Here is a 15,824-nt window from a genome sequence, read left to right as displayed (position 1 = left end):
AATAATTAAGCAACCTTCACAGCAAACAAGGAGTTATTATTTTGCCATTGATTTTCTCGGTCTCACTCACTTTCTCTCTCTCTCTACCTTGACACACTAAATCGAATAAGAGAATATAAAACAATAAGTTTATAAAGAAAAAGTTGCAATAAATGACAAACAAATGAAATTAAATCACTCAGGGATAAAGCCTCCAAAAGAAAAACATAAAATAAAAATGCAATATTTTAAACGAAGTGAAAAAAGAAAAGAAAAAGGAAACAAAACAAATGAAAAGAAAAGAAAAATTTAATCTAATGAGGAAGTACATTTTAAAGTTAAAAATATTTTAGTATAATACGAGAAGGAAAACTAAAAAAAAGTTTTAGAAATTTGCACAAATTTTGGCATTTTATAAACGCAAAACGAACCATCAACCAACTAAAATGCATAACGAACGAACAAACAAATGACGAAAAAGATACATATTTTCTCACACTTCATTGGCTTATCGAACGTATAATATTATAAAATCGACAATTACAGGATAGATCTAGATCGCAACGTAGCCGAACAACCGACTTCATAGGCAAACGGTCCGTGCAACTTTTAGTGCATTTAAATAAATTATAAAAACAAAAACCAGAGCAAAACACAAAAATTATCGAAAAAAAGTAAGAAAAACACAAGCAGTTCATATTTACAGGAGCTAAATAAGTGATGCGGGGGTTTGCGGCCAAAGAGAAGTTTAATTGTAGTTAGAGGCGGACGGGACTAATACGTTAGGATGGCATTTAAGGCAAGGATCATTACACCTTTTACATCAAACGACGATATAATGCCGATAGAATGCCGCAACCAATTTGAAACTGTACGTATTGAATTTATGTTTAGTGTCTGCAGCATGCGGGGGATGTGAAGGAAGGAAGGATGAAGGATCGACGGGCGAAGAGCTAAATACATTTAAGGGTTAGATTTTCTGCGAAAGGACTGAAGTTAAGGCAACGTAGCGTTTAAATGCAAAATTGAATTGAAGATGAAACCGAGTGTTATGGATAATGGAGCGTGCGCGAATGCGATTGGTGACGAAAATTACTTGTTTTAAGGCTGGACTTATGTAATTTCGAGCAAAAACGATAGTAGCGAAACAAAAACATGTAAAATGCAGATACAATATTTTTATAATTAAAAAAAGGTACCCCCACCCCCAACCCTTCTGATCTTAATATGTTTAATTCAACTGCAATTATCGTTAAAGACGTATTTACTGTTTGTGATCCAAATTCATTGATTAAACGTAAACAACACAAAGATACAATTGTTGCATGGGCAAGTTTTGAAGTCCGGGTTCGCAAAGCACCCACAAGTACTCGATCCGCGGGTCTCAAAGACGAGGAAATCACGAGTCAATAAGCCAGGTTCAAAACTTGCAGGTGCGGCGTCAATGGCTCGCAATACTTTCTGGTCGGGCCAAATCGAAAATGGCCTGCCCGCAAAATATGCACACCTTATAGGACCGAGTGTTAGGAGTACTTTTGGACACTCTGCGAACCCATAGAAATAGAGCAGGAACAGTAAATTGTACTTAATTGAAAAATGATATAATAAACACCGCCACTTTGAAATATATTTACTTGAATCAAATAATATTAATGAGTATATATAACTTTGTACTTGAATAATATTTTATTTATATTTACCTTAAGTCAATAAAAATTCTAATAAATTATAATCACCCAAAAATGCATTTTGTTGAAATGTCGGGGCGCTTTTGGTAGTAGATTTCAACTTGGTTGAACATTTTAAAAATTTTAATGTTTTTTTACCTAAACAAATTACTTACTTCCATTGCGAGTTGAGGCATTTTAAAAGATCAGCCAAAAGTGTTCCCACTTCCCCAAGTAAAATACATGTAGAACACATGACAGCGTTGCCGCCCCATTGCTATTTAGCGAGTTCACCCACCAAGCACACAGCGAAGTTTCCCACCTTACTTGAGTAGAGTAGCCACACTACATTGGAAGCGAAATACCTTAGTATCGCCGCCGACCTGTGGTATTTTCGTTGCGCCGGAAAACGGTCGCACCACCGCCAAAAGTGTTCCCACTTCCCCAAGTAAAATACATGTAGAAACCATGACAGCGTTGCCACTCCATTCTTATTTAGCGAGTTCAACCACCAAGCACGCAGCGAAGTTTCCCACCATATCTGAGTAGAGTAGCCACACTAAATTGGAAGCGAAATACCTTAGTATCACCGCCGTCTTGTGGTATTTTCATTGCGCCGAAAAACGGTCGCACCAAAATGACAGCTCCGGCCACATCGAAAAAGTCGTCGTCATTCGTCGGAATCATTCGAACTTTGAAAATGGATCGGTAGCTGGGAAGGAAATTTAAAGCGAAATACGCAAAGAAAACGGCTTTTGTCCGCTATTCAGCGATTTTTTTTGTGTTGTAATCAGCAGAGGAAATTTTAACGACCAACTCCACCGCCACACTAGCCACTTCCAGCAGCCCCAAAAAATAAAATAGAACTACCTTTGCACCACCACCACCACTACTACAGCCATCTCAACTACAACTACAACAACAGCAGCAGCACAGCAACAGCAATAGCACTACTGCACAGCCAAGCCCACAAAGAGAGAAGGTGAAACGCAAAACAACAAAAAATACACAAAGTAGCGCAGAAAATAAAATCAATTCAGATATCCGAAAAAAAGCGGTGCAAATAGATAAACCCCATTTTTTGCTTGAGCTTTTTTCGCCTGTGTGATGAGAGAAATCAGCAGCAGTCATCGATTACAACAACAGCAACACCAACGACGACTCAACCACCAAACTTGACCGAACAAGAATAAATAAACGTACGATAGCGATTGAGAGAGAGAGAGGTGCATCTGCAGCAGAATTAAATCAGTTTTTTCAGCAACCGCCGCATTTCTTGGCAATTGGATTAAAAACTAGAGGAGAACAAAAACGGAAAACAAAAAACATCCCATAGGCGGCCACCATTTTGAATGAGCTGAACAAGAAGAGAGGGAAAGAGAGAAAGAGCGAGAAACTGCTGCTCATTTGTTGCACTACGCACTGCAGCTGGCCGCGGCGTAACCGTAAACCCTTTTCCAGCTTGGAAGCACTCTGCCTATCTCCCTCTAATCGCGTCCAGGAGCACCGTACAGTCCACCAGCAACAACATGGTGGAGCAGGAGGAGCACAAGTCTGGGACAGCTGCCTCTGCCGCAAATGCAAGCAACAACAACCACCCCCGTAGATCTGGGGACAGCGGCATCCGGAGTGGCAGCGGCATTTCGTGCAGCAACACGGACAACAGCTGCAGCCAGAGTCAATCAGGTGAGCACTTTGAATGGTTCTGGGCAACATGTGGGTTTGGGTTCCTAGAACTTGGGGAGGAACCTCCTAAAAACCTTATCTCAAGTAGTTTGCTACTAATTCGAATAGCTGAGTACACACTGTGATGCATGAGATTACGTTTTGGAAATCATACGAAGCGCTTAGGGTGTCACCAGTTTAATTGTAACTAGAAAACATTTTAACAGGATGATGAAATGATAGCAAATATTAACTGTGGATTTTTTTAGGAGCCAATTGAAATTGTACCTATCTGTCGAAACTAACTAGCAACTGTTATTTGCCAAAAGAAAACATTTGTAGCATATAATTCACTGAATTAGTCATTATTATTTTAACAATATGACGAATGTTATTTGCTATTATAGAACTGTTTGTTATAGAACTCAGTTCTATGATTGATGGTAAAACAAAAGTTATAACCATTTAACCGCACTAAATTGCGAGGTATAGGATAGTTCTACGGAAAGGCAATGGTGAACACTTTAATGCAATATTTATCACTATTTGGTATTTTTCATCGCCTGCAGTTCCGAAAGATTTGTATTATTCTGCCTGCCATTGGATGGGGACTACCAACCATGGGTACAGACCCCACCACTCTTGCTCCTCCACCTTCATTCCCTCGATTTCTAGTCAGTTATCGGCCGCACTTTCTTTTCGTTTACCCTTGCTAATCAATCGAGCGAACTAGGGAGCATTGACTGGGCCCCAATGCGTACCGGGTGCCAACGGGTGTATTTCCTTGACGTCACACAATGTTCGAGAACATGCATGCTGTCTGCCTACCGGCGCCCAACCCCACCGCCAACTGCCCTCCGCCACGTCAACAGTCCATGGGGTGTTTACAGTTGTTTTGTTTCGCCAAGAGAACCACATTGCATCATGCGACTGGGGCCATTAAGTGATATATGTGTAGATATTTGTAGTGTGTATGTGCCCTAATTTGAGGGGTATTCCAGCATCTGGACTTTATAACCATCACTGGTCGTGTTATTATTGTACACAAGTTCTTAATTATATATGGGATATCATATATGCTATTAAATAATAATGACAGATCAACTTTATCAAGTATTTAAGCATATTCTAACTGAAGGTTAGGCTAGAATGTGTTCGTTTAGATAATGAGTAGTCCATACTTAGTGTTTATTAAAGATAATCTTGTGAAGCATGACAGATTGTGGTGTAGATATACCAGATAGACCACTGAAATCCACTTATATTCTATATCCTATGAGACTGTGCGTAAGAAAGCTGTTTCGGAGAGTAATCGCCAGATGGATTATTACTATAGGAATATATACATATGTAAAAATATCCACCAATCGATACCCTCTGTAATTAGGGATTCTAAGTTCGTATAAAGCGCACTTGTGCATTTAAGCACTGCTTGTTTTCGTATCAGCTAGTGAAACATTCCAAGCACAAGAGTATTCCAAACTTTTGTTCCTGGCTGTTCCTTTTCCCTACTATTCCACAAACACCACTAAAGAGCAGCAGCTGCCGGCGATGAAGCGCAGAGAGGGAGACGGCACGAGTATCTGTGCCAGCCAGCAGAGACCGAGAAATTGAGCGTGTGCAGGCTGTTAATGGAAATGGAAAATGACTCATGATGGCTGATCGATTGAGCGTAATGCACTGGCACCCGTGTTCAAATGCGCATTCGTGCTCGAAATGCAGCGAACGCGGCGAAATGTGAACAAACTTCCAAAGCTGCAGCCACATACGATACGATTATAACCTTCATGACGTTTATTGCACTTGGTGACGTTCGCTGCAGCCCAAAATAGAACGTCGAGCCAAAGCGGACGAACGAACTGGTTAAAGCGGAGCCACCGATGAGAGCGCGGCCGCCCACACATATGTGTGTCTGCGCCCATTAGGAGTTTTGCTAGAGAGGTTTTTGCAGCTGCTATTAACTGAGTGCAAAACGCTGTCAATTGGGGCCCACCAGCTGAAAGCTTGTTTCCCCCAACAAACCATAACTATTATCAAGAAGTTTCCCATTCTAACGAGGCTGTTTGGAGGACAGCCAGTGGTGCCTACGTGCAGCCTCCTCCGATTCATAAAATCAGCCCATCCATATCGCTGTCTCTCTTGCTCCCTTGCGCAAAAGCCCTGCGAGAGAAATTTATTTTTTAGCTTTGGCAATGCCGCAGCGGAAAAAACGTCAGCTGAAACCCCAGAGGCATATGTTGTTGTTTACTGTGCAAAAACGAAAACAAAGCATGTTAAATGTAGTTTTTGTTTTGCTGTTTGCCCTTTCCACTTGTTTGCTTTTAAACAGAACTCGCACACATCACACCACCTTCCATGCTGCATTGGTGTTTGAGTCTGTCTCTCTCCCTCGCTCCCCGTCTTTCACGACATTTTCGGCCTACGTGCGATTCGGCATCCCGCTCTCTAACTCCAAAACGTACAAAAACAATGAAGCAGGGTTCTCTGCACTGAAAGAAAAAAAACCTTCAGTTCAAAAGAACTAAAAATTAAAGCATTAGTACGTAATAATGTACGTTTAAATCGCATCTTCGAAATCCATCAAACACTACCTTCATATTTCTGCCTGTATACTCTTTATTTACAAGAGCTTAATTGCATCATGCAACGCTCATTCGCGCACCGGTCTTTTCCAGGGCTGTACTCTTAATCTAAAGTCGATCTCTCTCTCACTGGGTCTCTCTTTCGGCCACCTTCTGCTTCTCGGTCTGTCGCTTTGTTATTGTTTTTCCTGTTGCTGTTTTTGTTTTGCTTGCGGCGTGTCGGCCACAACCACAAAGCTACTTCTTGTCAAAACTGGTTCTGTGTCCAATAAATGATGTGGCTTTATCGCCGCTCTCTTTCCGCCGACGATGCGTTGGTGTGCGTGGGCTTATTGGCCAGGTTGTGTGATAACACAGGTATCGGTTGAGGTATAGGTATCGGTATCGGTTACCTCCAATCCTTAATCTGGCCTAAACTAGTGTGTCAATATTTACACCCCTCGAAAGATTTCGATCGGCAAACACCAAGCTAATGTTTTCTTTTTGCCATCGAGTTCTGAACAAATATGAATTTATATCGACCAGCTCGATGAATAAACATGGCCGGTAATTGCTGTGCATTCGATTTAAAACCGGATTTTTGCAACCAGAGGGCTGATTTCTCTTCCGGGCTGATTTTTGAATTTGTATGTTAGCAAGAGATCCAGGTTTTTTTTTCGTTGTCCTATGACGAACAATATTTCTGGACGTCCGACACTCACAATTATTGAGCAGGTTATGCCCCATACCTAACTAGAAATCTATGCTTGTACATACAACGTACAATGCATGTATATATGTATGTTTATCGCTACCCTTGCGAACATAAAATTATATATGTATGTAAATACAGCACAGGTCTCAGGGATAAAACCGTTGATAGCCCGAAAACCCAGCTAGTTCTGGAATTTTGTATGTTTACAATTAATGTTTTGATTAATGAACAAATGCACAAACTGGGTCCCTACAGTTTTGGTCCAACTTAATTTGCATTAAAGTTGAATAGTTTGTTGAATTCAAAAACTCTATGCGGGTCACTATTTTTCTAACCTTCGCTGTATGTACATGTCTATTTGTTACAACAACTCTCGCTCTCGTTTCGGCCGCTCTCTTCGCTCGCCGCCCACCGCTCTTTGGTGCTTTTTCGCTCTTCGCGCACCGCGGTAGTTTTTCGGTTTTTGTCGCTCCCCCGAAAGCGGGCGCGTGTTTGAATTTGATTCTTTCCTCGTTGGCGCCGCGCGACGTAGGTCCGCAAAGATTTGTCCGTGTTTTTTCCATTTCTTTCAAATTCACTTTTTTGGCCAATTGGTATTTGCCGCACACCCAAAGTCGCCGGTACTAAACTCACACACACTCATACACGCGAAACAAATCCAATACGAAATTCCAGGCCATTTGATCTGAACAATTTTCCGTGTGCTTCCAATAATAACAATCATTCAGCGTGCAGATTGTTGTTTTCGTCGGACGAAAAGGGAAAAGTGTTGTACTTCGATATCGAAGATGATCCAACCGGAATAGGGTTAGAATTAGCCCAATATAGCAATAAAAACCAAAACTAAAGCAATACAATATCGACGGGGAGCAACATATTATCGAAGGCAGGCGGTTTTATCTACGCATTGCAAAAAACGTGCCGCCCAGAAGAAGAACAAGCAGAACGGGCGTTGCTTAGACAAATTGCGTTGCGATTAAAAGGCGAACAACAACAACAGCAGCAAAGGCAGCAAACATGTTGGGTAAATACAACAACAACAACAACAACAATAGCAACAAAGTCTAGGAACGAGATGAGATGAGAGAACTTTCGCAGAGACACACATACAGCCTTACTCACTCGCACCCACACAACGCATGTGCATCTGTGTGTGAGGGGAAACGTTTCGAAATGCCGGTTTTTGCATTTTTGTTATTGTTTTTGTTCGAACAAGTTTCCGCTTCATTTTACGGGCTGCTAATTACATTTTAGGCTTGTCTATTGTCTTTAAACAACTGATTTTTAATTATTTCCAACCGTTAAGATAACTTAAACGGCCTTGTTATAGGTATGTACATATGTATAATAACTATGGTAATAAATCCCATTTGGTTATTCTCTAATTTAATTCCCCACATCTTATTTTTTATTGTCATACGTTATGTTCTGGTTCTCTCGCCACTTTCATATTTTTTTTCGCTTTTACAATTTCATTTGCTGCGCAATAATTTTCTGCTTCTTTACAGCACACAAACACATGCGTGCAGATAGAGTACGTATGGGGTGTGTGCATAAGTGTTAGTGCCTCTGCCCGTGAATTCATGCAGTCAAGAGAAGAAGGTGATTTAAGAAGAGAGTGAGTTGATGGGGAAGCAACTCTTAGCATTCTAGACCTTTCGCAAGGAAACTAATAAACCAATTGGTTAATTTGCAAAAGAATACAAACTGATTAAAGAATGTCTTTAAATGTAGAACTTATAATAACACTTACACTTTTGAAATACCAATTAAAAGCTTTTTGAATTAAAAAATTATTAAACATACATATTAAAACAATACCTTATTTTACAACTTAGGATTTCAAACTTAAGATTACATCCTCTGACTTTAGAGCTTTCAGATGTTAAGCACTCCTAATTGGGAATTTATTTGAGGTAATGAAGTAATACCACAAAAGGGAGCAAAAAGAAACGGACCCACCTTATCTTCCTCTTCCTCCCTACGCTCCCACTTTTTCGGCTCCTCTCCACTGCTCTCTATTTACTAAAAGCTCTTCATGTGCGACCGCATGTTGTGTCTCCTTCCCTTTTTTTCTTTTCTCTGGCTTTATTTGAATTGAAATCGGCAAAGTTAAGTGCCAAAAGCAAACCTTTTGCTTTGCTCGCTTTTTGCGTAGTTCGCCCGTCTTATCAACCTTTTGTTTATTCGCTTAACGAGTGACCACCGTATTATTTTGAGTTTCCTACCTAGACATTTGATAACTTATTATGGCACTGGCTCCGATAATGTTTGCGCAAAGCCGTAAAATTGAAATTTCTCAAGGTTTTCTCTAGACGCTTTCGATTCTTGTTTTGTTTTCAGCTTCGTATTATCTGCTAGCTTTTGTTTTTTCATAGCTCTGCACATGTAGGCGAACTGTCCTTCATCTCGGTTAAGTTTTTAAGCTTTCAAGAACCCAAGTCTGATCTCGATTCCATTTGGAAGTTTTTTAAAGCAATGCCCAACAAATGCATACATACATACATATATATGTAGTTATTTATATAGACAATGTGCAATTGTTTTAGTAAAACGAGTTAGTAACGAATATTTGTAGAGGATTTCCAAAATTACATAAAACTTTACACATGAGCACACATAAGCAGGCATCCGAAAAGCCGGCCGGCAAACCATGAAAATATTTTGCTAGGTTTTCATTCGTATCATTTTCTTTCACATAAGTTTGTTTGGCTCGGTTACGATTGTCTAGCCGCTCATGAAATGTAGTAAGGGCATTTCATCAAATGCCGATTGGCGTCATCACCTTATCGACTTGCATCTGAAGGGATCGGATGATGTGTTGTGCCGACGTCAAGTCCGGACTTTTTGTGCCGGAACTGCGGAAATTGTTTATGCAATTTAAACAAAAATACACGTCTTCAGCACACTACATACATATGTATCTCTTGATCATTAAAACGAAATGATTTGGCGAAAAATAACATACATACATACATACATACATATGTATATTATTAATTAAATGCGCAGAATATTCGACGGGCGTGTGAGAGAGTCAATTTCGATAAACAAGAGAAATGCAAAAGAGTTTGAACGCGTCTGTTTCTGTTGATTCGGCGTTTATTTACGCAATTGATAACAATTAAAGCTGACCAACAAATAGGCCAAATGTTATATTTAGAACAGAACGGAAAGCGTGCGACGAATCACAAAAAGTGTGGGTGGCCGAAAGGGGAGGACTGCGCTGCTTATAAGTTGGACATTCATTTGAAACATGACGAAACCAATAGATTATACATCTACTATATTTTACTGTGCGACGGGTACTTAAAAGACCAACAAAAAAGGCTTTAGTTAGAGTTATTAGAGTATTTGTAACCTTAAGTCCTTGAATCTTAAGCGATTTCAGCTGTACAGTACACCACACAATAACTCCAATCAAGCGATAATTATTTACAATGCGACGTGGTTCCAGGGTTATGTATTAGTTGACCAGCCAGATCCACCGAAAGATACCGCCCTGATGCAGAAGTCGTGGGCTCTATAAATAGTCGACCGGCTATTGACAACAATTGAAGAACAGGCACACACTCAATCAAGCTGATCGCCGGTCCTCGCCCCCCTTGCTTATACTCCCTGATCTTGGAATTAGCTCCAGGTCCAGGCCCAGGCCTAGCTGTGAACGGTTCCAACCAGAAGTTTTCCATATAGCAGTCTGTTTGCGGCTGTTTTCACATTATTTAATTTTACATATTAATGCACACTTGCGACGACTTGTTTACGACAAGCTATTTGCTTTCTACGCAGTTAGTGCAAAAGTATGAGTATTTCTTATTTTATTTATATTCCCTCATTATTATTTTTATACATTGATAAATGCAGAAAAAATAGTCATGCAAATATGGCGAATATGTTCGATAAAAAGCTCATGCCATACTATACCATGGTACTTGTAAAGCCGATCGTATTTTGATATACATATGTATGTATGTAGAGTCTATCCGCTTATTACCAGCTAGAATGCAGAAGTCAAAGGGTTAGAGCGAACTTGAATCGAAACTTTAGTTAATGATATTGTCACATTTTGTTTTCTTTTTCAGACGGACAGAATGAGCTGACGCGCTACAGTAGCGAGGATGTCTCGGGCAATGAGTCTAGTGAGGCGCCCAACATGACCGAGTTGGAGCGCCAGGCGGAGCTTAACAGGCACAAGGAGGAGATGCAGAAGAAGCGGCGCAAGAAACGCATCAGCTCCTCCCTACATTCGTCAACCTTTCAGGGTGAGTATGGGGGTCAGGGAATAGCTGACAAGAAGGTGCATTATCTAAATTATTCATTTCGCCCACTAGAGCTGTACAAGCTGACTGGCGAGATTCTCGGCGAGGGAGCCTACGCATCGGTGCAAACTTGCGTTAACATCTACACCGATCTGGAGTACGCCGTGAAGGTGATCGATAAGATACCGGGACATGCGCGTGCACGTGTCTTTCGCGAAGTGGAGACATTCCATCACTGCCAGGGCCATTTGGGCATCTTGCAACTGATCGAATTTTTCGAGGATGACGAAAAGTTCTACCTGGTATTCGAGAAGATCAACGGTGGTCCATTGCTTACGCGCATACAGGAGCACATTTGCTTCTCCGAGCACGAGGCTTCGCAGATAATCAAGGAGATCGCCTCCGGACTGGATTTTTTGCACAAGAAGGGCATTGCCCATCGTGATCTCAAGCCGGAGAATATTCTGTGTGTCAAGACGGATTCGCTGTGCCCAATCAAGATCTGCGACTTTGATTTGGGTTCGGGGATTAAGTTTACGACGGACATCTCGTCGCCAGCAGCCACTCCCCAGTTATTGACACCAGTAAGTCGAATATTAGTGATGACTATAAATAGTGATTATAAATACTAAATGCACGTACTTAATTTTAAGGTTGGCAGTGCCGAGTTCATGGCTCCGGAAGTGGTCGATTTGTTTGTGGGCGAAGCACACTATTACGACAAGAGGTGCGATTTGTGGTCCCTGGGAGTCATTGCTTACATCTTGCTCTGCGGCTATCCGCCATTTTCGGGCAACTGTGGTGAGGATTGCGGCTGGAATCGCGGTGAAAACTGTCGCACGTGCCAGGAGCTGCTTTTCGAGTCCATTCAAGAAGGTTCGTGCATACTAGTATTATCAATATTAGTATTAATCATTATAATATTGTTGCTTAGGACACTTTTCCTTCCCTGAGGCCGAGTGGCACGATGTCAGCGATGAGGCCAAGGACCTAATTTCTAACCTGCTCGTCAAGCAGGCTGCAAATCGCCTCAGTGCCGAGGCAGTGTTGAATCACCCCTGGATTCGTATGTCCGAGCACGAGCCACCGACCAGCAAGCATGCCAGGCGCCACAAGGCTCTGCAAACTCCCAGTAACATCCGACGGTAATTAGATGAAACATTTTACTGTTGATTCGCAGAAATAATTTAGGTTTTTAATTAATTTGCAGCAATCACCAGTCGGCAAGGGAAATCTCGCAGTTTGCCGAATCTGCCATGGCCGTCAAACGTGTGGTCCTACAGCATTTCTCGATGCGCTACGATTACATGAAAGAGCGTCCCAACATCTACCAGCCATCGCAGGCCTACATGGATGCCTATAGCGATGAAAACTACAATCCGAAGCCGCCGGGTCATTACACTCGCAATCGCTCGCAGCGCAATCCCGCTGCCTCGTTGTGCAGCTATGGAGGGCGTATGTCCTCAATGCACGGCCAGCGGGCTAGCAGCCGTCAGTCCTCCCGAAATGCCTCTCGCAATGCTTCTGCAATTTATCCGAACAGCGGGGGCTTCAAGACCTTGAACGTTCATGAGGAAGATGACGACGATGAAGCTCTGGAGGCTTTTGGCCGCATCGACGATGATGATGACGATGAGTGGGCGAGGTCAACGAGGGAATATCAGCAGCGGCGTGAGATGCAACAGCGGCAGGAGGCGCTGAGCGAGGATCGCTATAGGCGTCAGAGCGGAAGCGAGGGCGACGATGTGGAAGATGAGGACGATGGAGAGAATGAGGACTATCAGCACTATAAGCATTATTGGCGCGAATTGGACGAGGATGAGGGCGACGACTATTTGTATGAACAGCAGCAGCGCGTCGATGACATAGTCGAGGAGGAGGAGTTCGAGGATGAACCAAAGGAGGAAACTCAAGCTGACAATCTAAAGCTATCGAAAGCTTACGTGGAGCAAGTTGGCGAGACCAATGTGGAGAAATCGAAGCCACAGGACGATAACGGTGGGTATATAAGGGATGACCTTATTATGGATATAATGGATATGGAGGAAAAAACTCAGCAAAGCGAATTTGCTAAGCTCACCATAATGCGCAAAGATGCGCAGAAGGAGGAGAATGGAATAATGCAGCAGCAGGGTGAGAAGAAGGAGGAAAAACAGCAGGATGATGTTGATGGGGCTAAGAAGCAAGGACCATCAAGTGATATTAGTGCTACTACCATCACCGATAATAACAAGCAGCAAACACCAGTTATGACTACAACACACATTAACAACTGGCAAACTGGCGATGCAATTGAAGATGATGATGTTAAACTATTGGATAGTATTAGTGATTTAAATGAAAAGCTACCTGAAATTTATGAGACTGCAAATATTGTTGTCAACTCAGCGGCAGTGCCAGCAGCATCGACACCAGCAGCATCAGCAACACGCCCACCAACCGATATCCCAGAGGAAGATGATTCAAACGTGATCAAAACGACGTCTGCTGCTGAGGGGACAACAAAGCGAACGACTTTTGGCCAGGCAGCTGAAGAGGGGAAGCCTGTAGCCCTATCCCACACCGCGGGCCAGCACAGCAAGGCCGGCCGCACTGTTAACTTTGCCCCCGATGCATATCAGAACGACGAGGATGCCGATATCGACGAGGACGACGACTACGATGACGATGAGGAGGAAGATATGCACGAGCACAGCAAGCAACAGCTGCCTTCCAATGCCTACACTCGGAAGCAGCGACAGCAGCACCAGCGGTACATTGTGCCACGCTACCAGCCTGCAGATCACGTTCCTCAGGCGCAGCACACCGAAAACTGGCGTTATCGCACCCATCACTCGCAGGAACAGCAGCCGACAGCGGACTATCGCAAGTATCGCCCGCCGTTTAGCACCGGAGGCGGAGGTGGCCACCATGGCAACCAGCAGCGTAATTACTTGGGGAGCTTCTCGCACAGCGGCGGTGCCGCTGGTTACAAGATTGCTCCAATGCCGCCACCAATGCAGCCGCCTCCGCGGCACAACAGCGCCGGAAGCAGTGGCAGTGGCAGCGGCAGCGGCGGATCTCCGCCATCTGATGAGCAGTCGACCATTCGCAACTGGCGTCAGGATTGTGTTTACGCCCGCAGTTGCGGCATGAACCAGGGGCCGGAACAGCAGCGGCACAACCGTTCGTCGGGCCAGCGCGTCCAGCAGCAACCGCGGATTGGCAGTGGACGCTTCGCCCACCTGCAAGCGTCCCAATTGATGGGTGAGCTGCCTGATATGAGGATCGGCCTTTCGCCGCCCAGCGAGAGTGTGCTGCTCCAAAGGCGCTTGCGCCAGCAACAACGGGCCAACGATTTGTCCGAGTACTGCGAGCCGGCAACCGCCAGTGGTTAAGCCAAGCCGGTCCACTTTGGACAGATAACTCTGTTTTTCACGCACATTCTCTAAAAACCAACTTTCCAGTTGTATGATTTTTTTTGGTGCAACTTTTCAACAACTAACGTTTCAAGCAAAAGTGTACGCAAACTATTTAAATTCAATTATTTCCGCCACTGCAACAGAGTTAACAAAAAATCCCCCAAAAAAATGATGATAATAATAAAGTGATGAATACATGTGGTAGGAGAAAGGGACTGCAGAGTGGAAAAAACAGAAGCCGAGGGAAATTGAGAGTGGCAATTGTCTACGCTGTTTTGAAGCAAGCCAAACAGTCGTTCGAGATGAAAACAACAGAAAACAAATACCTTTTTTTATAAAAAAGATTCGAAAAATTGTAATTTATATTGCAGTATAATTTTTTATTATGAAAAATAAAAACGAATACGAAAAGTGTTTGGTCAAGAGATGCATAAAACCCTTACGACTTTTCTGTTTTGGTGAAATTGCTTAAATATAAGTACTCTTATAAATTCGTTCATGCCTCTTGAGTCAATATAATAATTTTTGAACACCCGGTCCAAATACCAACATGTACAACAAATGAAAATTGTTAATATTTGTATAGTATGTTTTTATTTCTCATGACAAAAATTGTTATAGGAAAGTATAAACGGGCAGCAACAATAAGTTGAGTTTACAAAAGTTAATTAAATTGTCAAAATATCGATTGGCTCGACAATTAGTTGGAATCGAAATTTACACTTAAAAAATCAAACGCTGGTAAAGTTATTTCAAAGAAATTGACATGTACACAAGGTAATCTGCAATATAAAGTTTTGTACGTGTATATGCCAATTACTTGGAAATAGTTTACCCGTGTACAGTTAATTATTTCAAAAACTATTAAAACATATATTTAATTAAGCCCCAACACTCATATACACTGACACCCACACACACACTAAGGCCAACTACACTGGGCAAAAATCTAACAAACCCTTGACATTGCAAGTTGCTCAACATTTTTTGATGGGCGTAAATGAAAGAATAACATGCAAACCAATTTTGTTAAATACATACACCTATAATATTTAAAAAATTGTGATATAAAATGTAAATGTAAATGCACCTGAAGAAATCTATCTATCAAATGACGCTGTGCCATCAACAACCACTTCAATCTACTGATAGGGCCGCCAGAGAAGGAACATTTTCCACAATCCTTGTTTGTTTACGTCCCACGAAATCAATGTCAAGTGCATACACACTGATACTTCTATTTTTCCAACCAACAGCAACTTATACGAAAAACTTCCGAAAAACACAAAAACAGAATAAAAGAAAAATCAAACTGACAACAAAAAAAATTAAATGCAGACATTTATGAAATGATAAATGATTGTTCATAATTTTAGCTCAAAACGCAGCTGACAAGTTGCCAACAGCTTCGTTTTGAGATTGGTTAAAATTTTGAACATTTGCTAATAATAACGACAGCGTCCAATTAATTTAAACTATTCTATGGATTCCTACAGAAGCAATCAAAGTTGCACTGAAACTGAAGTATTGAAGTGGAAACTATCGTTTTGTTTGTAAAACTGTGAGGAATGTTTCGC

General features: G+C 42.0%; 1 protein-coding gene across 2 annotated transcripts; it reads left to right on the top strand.

Annotated features, from left to right (window-relative positions):
• The first annotated feature begins 2,225 nt into the window (after positions 1–2,225).
• On the top strand, positions 2,226–14,231 carry LOC6554040 (probable serine/threonine-protein kinase MARK-C). 2 transcript variants are annotated; one of them, XM_001980477.3, is made up of 6 exons: positions 2,226–3,332; positions 10,670–10,849; positions 10,919–11,430; positions 11,500–11,722; positions 11,781–11,991; positions 12,057–14,231. In XM_001980477.3, exons 1-6 carry the CDS (start codon positions 3,176–3,178, stop codon positions 14,221–14,223), a joined length of 3,450 nt encoding a protein of 1,149 aa, XP_001980513.3. In that variant the 5' UTR covers positions 2,226–3,175; the 3' UTR covers positions 14,224–14,231. The 2 variants fall into 2 exon arrangements, with proteins under 2 accessions (XP_001980513.3, XP_026831912.1); XM_026976111.1 differs by lacking the exon at positions 2,226–3,332 and adding an exon at positions 7,048–7,611.
• Positions 14,232–15,824: the final 1,593 nt, after the last annotated feature.

Source organism: Drosophila erecta, unplaced genomic scaffold (genome assembly GCF_003286155.1).
Source record: "Drosophila erecta strain 14021-0224.00,06,07 unplaced genomic scaffold, DereRS2 tig00000000-arrow-pilon, whole genome shotgun sequence".
NCBI lineage: Eukaryota > Metazoa > Arthropoda > Insecta > Diptera > Drosophilidae > Drosophila > Drosophila erecta.
This window is presented reverse-complemented; position numbering and strand designations above follow the sequence as displayed.

Excerpts from the sequence above, each read along its gene's own strand:
- LOC6554040 (XM_001980477.3), top strand. The coding sequence starts at position 3,176 with ATGGTGGAGCAGGAGGAGCACAAGTCTGGGACAGCTGCCTCTGCCGCA. Across the intron at positions 11,431-11,499 it reads CTCCCCAGTTATTGACACCA|GTTGGCAGTGCCGAGTTCAT; the intron begins GTAAGTCGAATA and ends CTTAATTTTAAG. Across the intron at positions 11,723-11,780 it reads TTTCGAGTCCATTCAAGAAG|GACACTTTTCCTTCCCTGAG; the intron begins GTTCGTGCATAC and ends ATTGTTGCTTAG.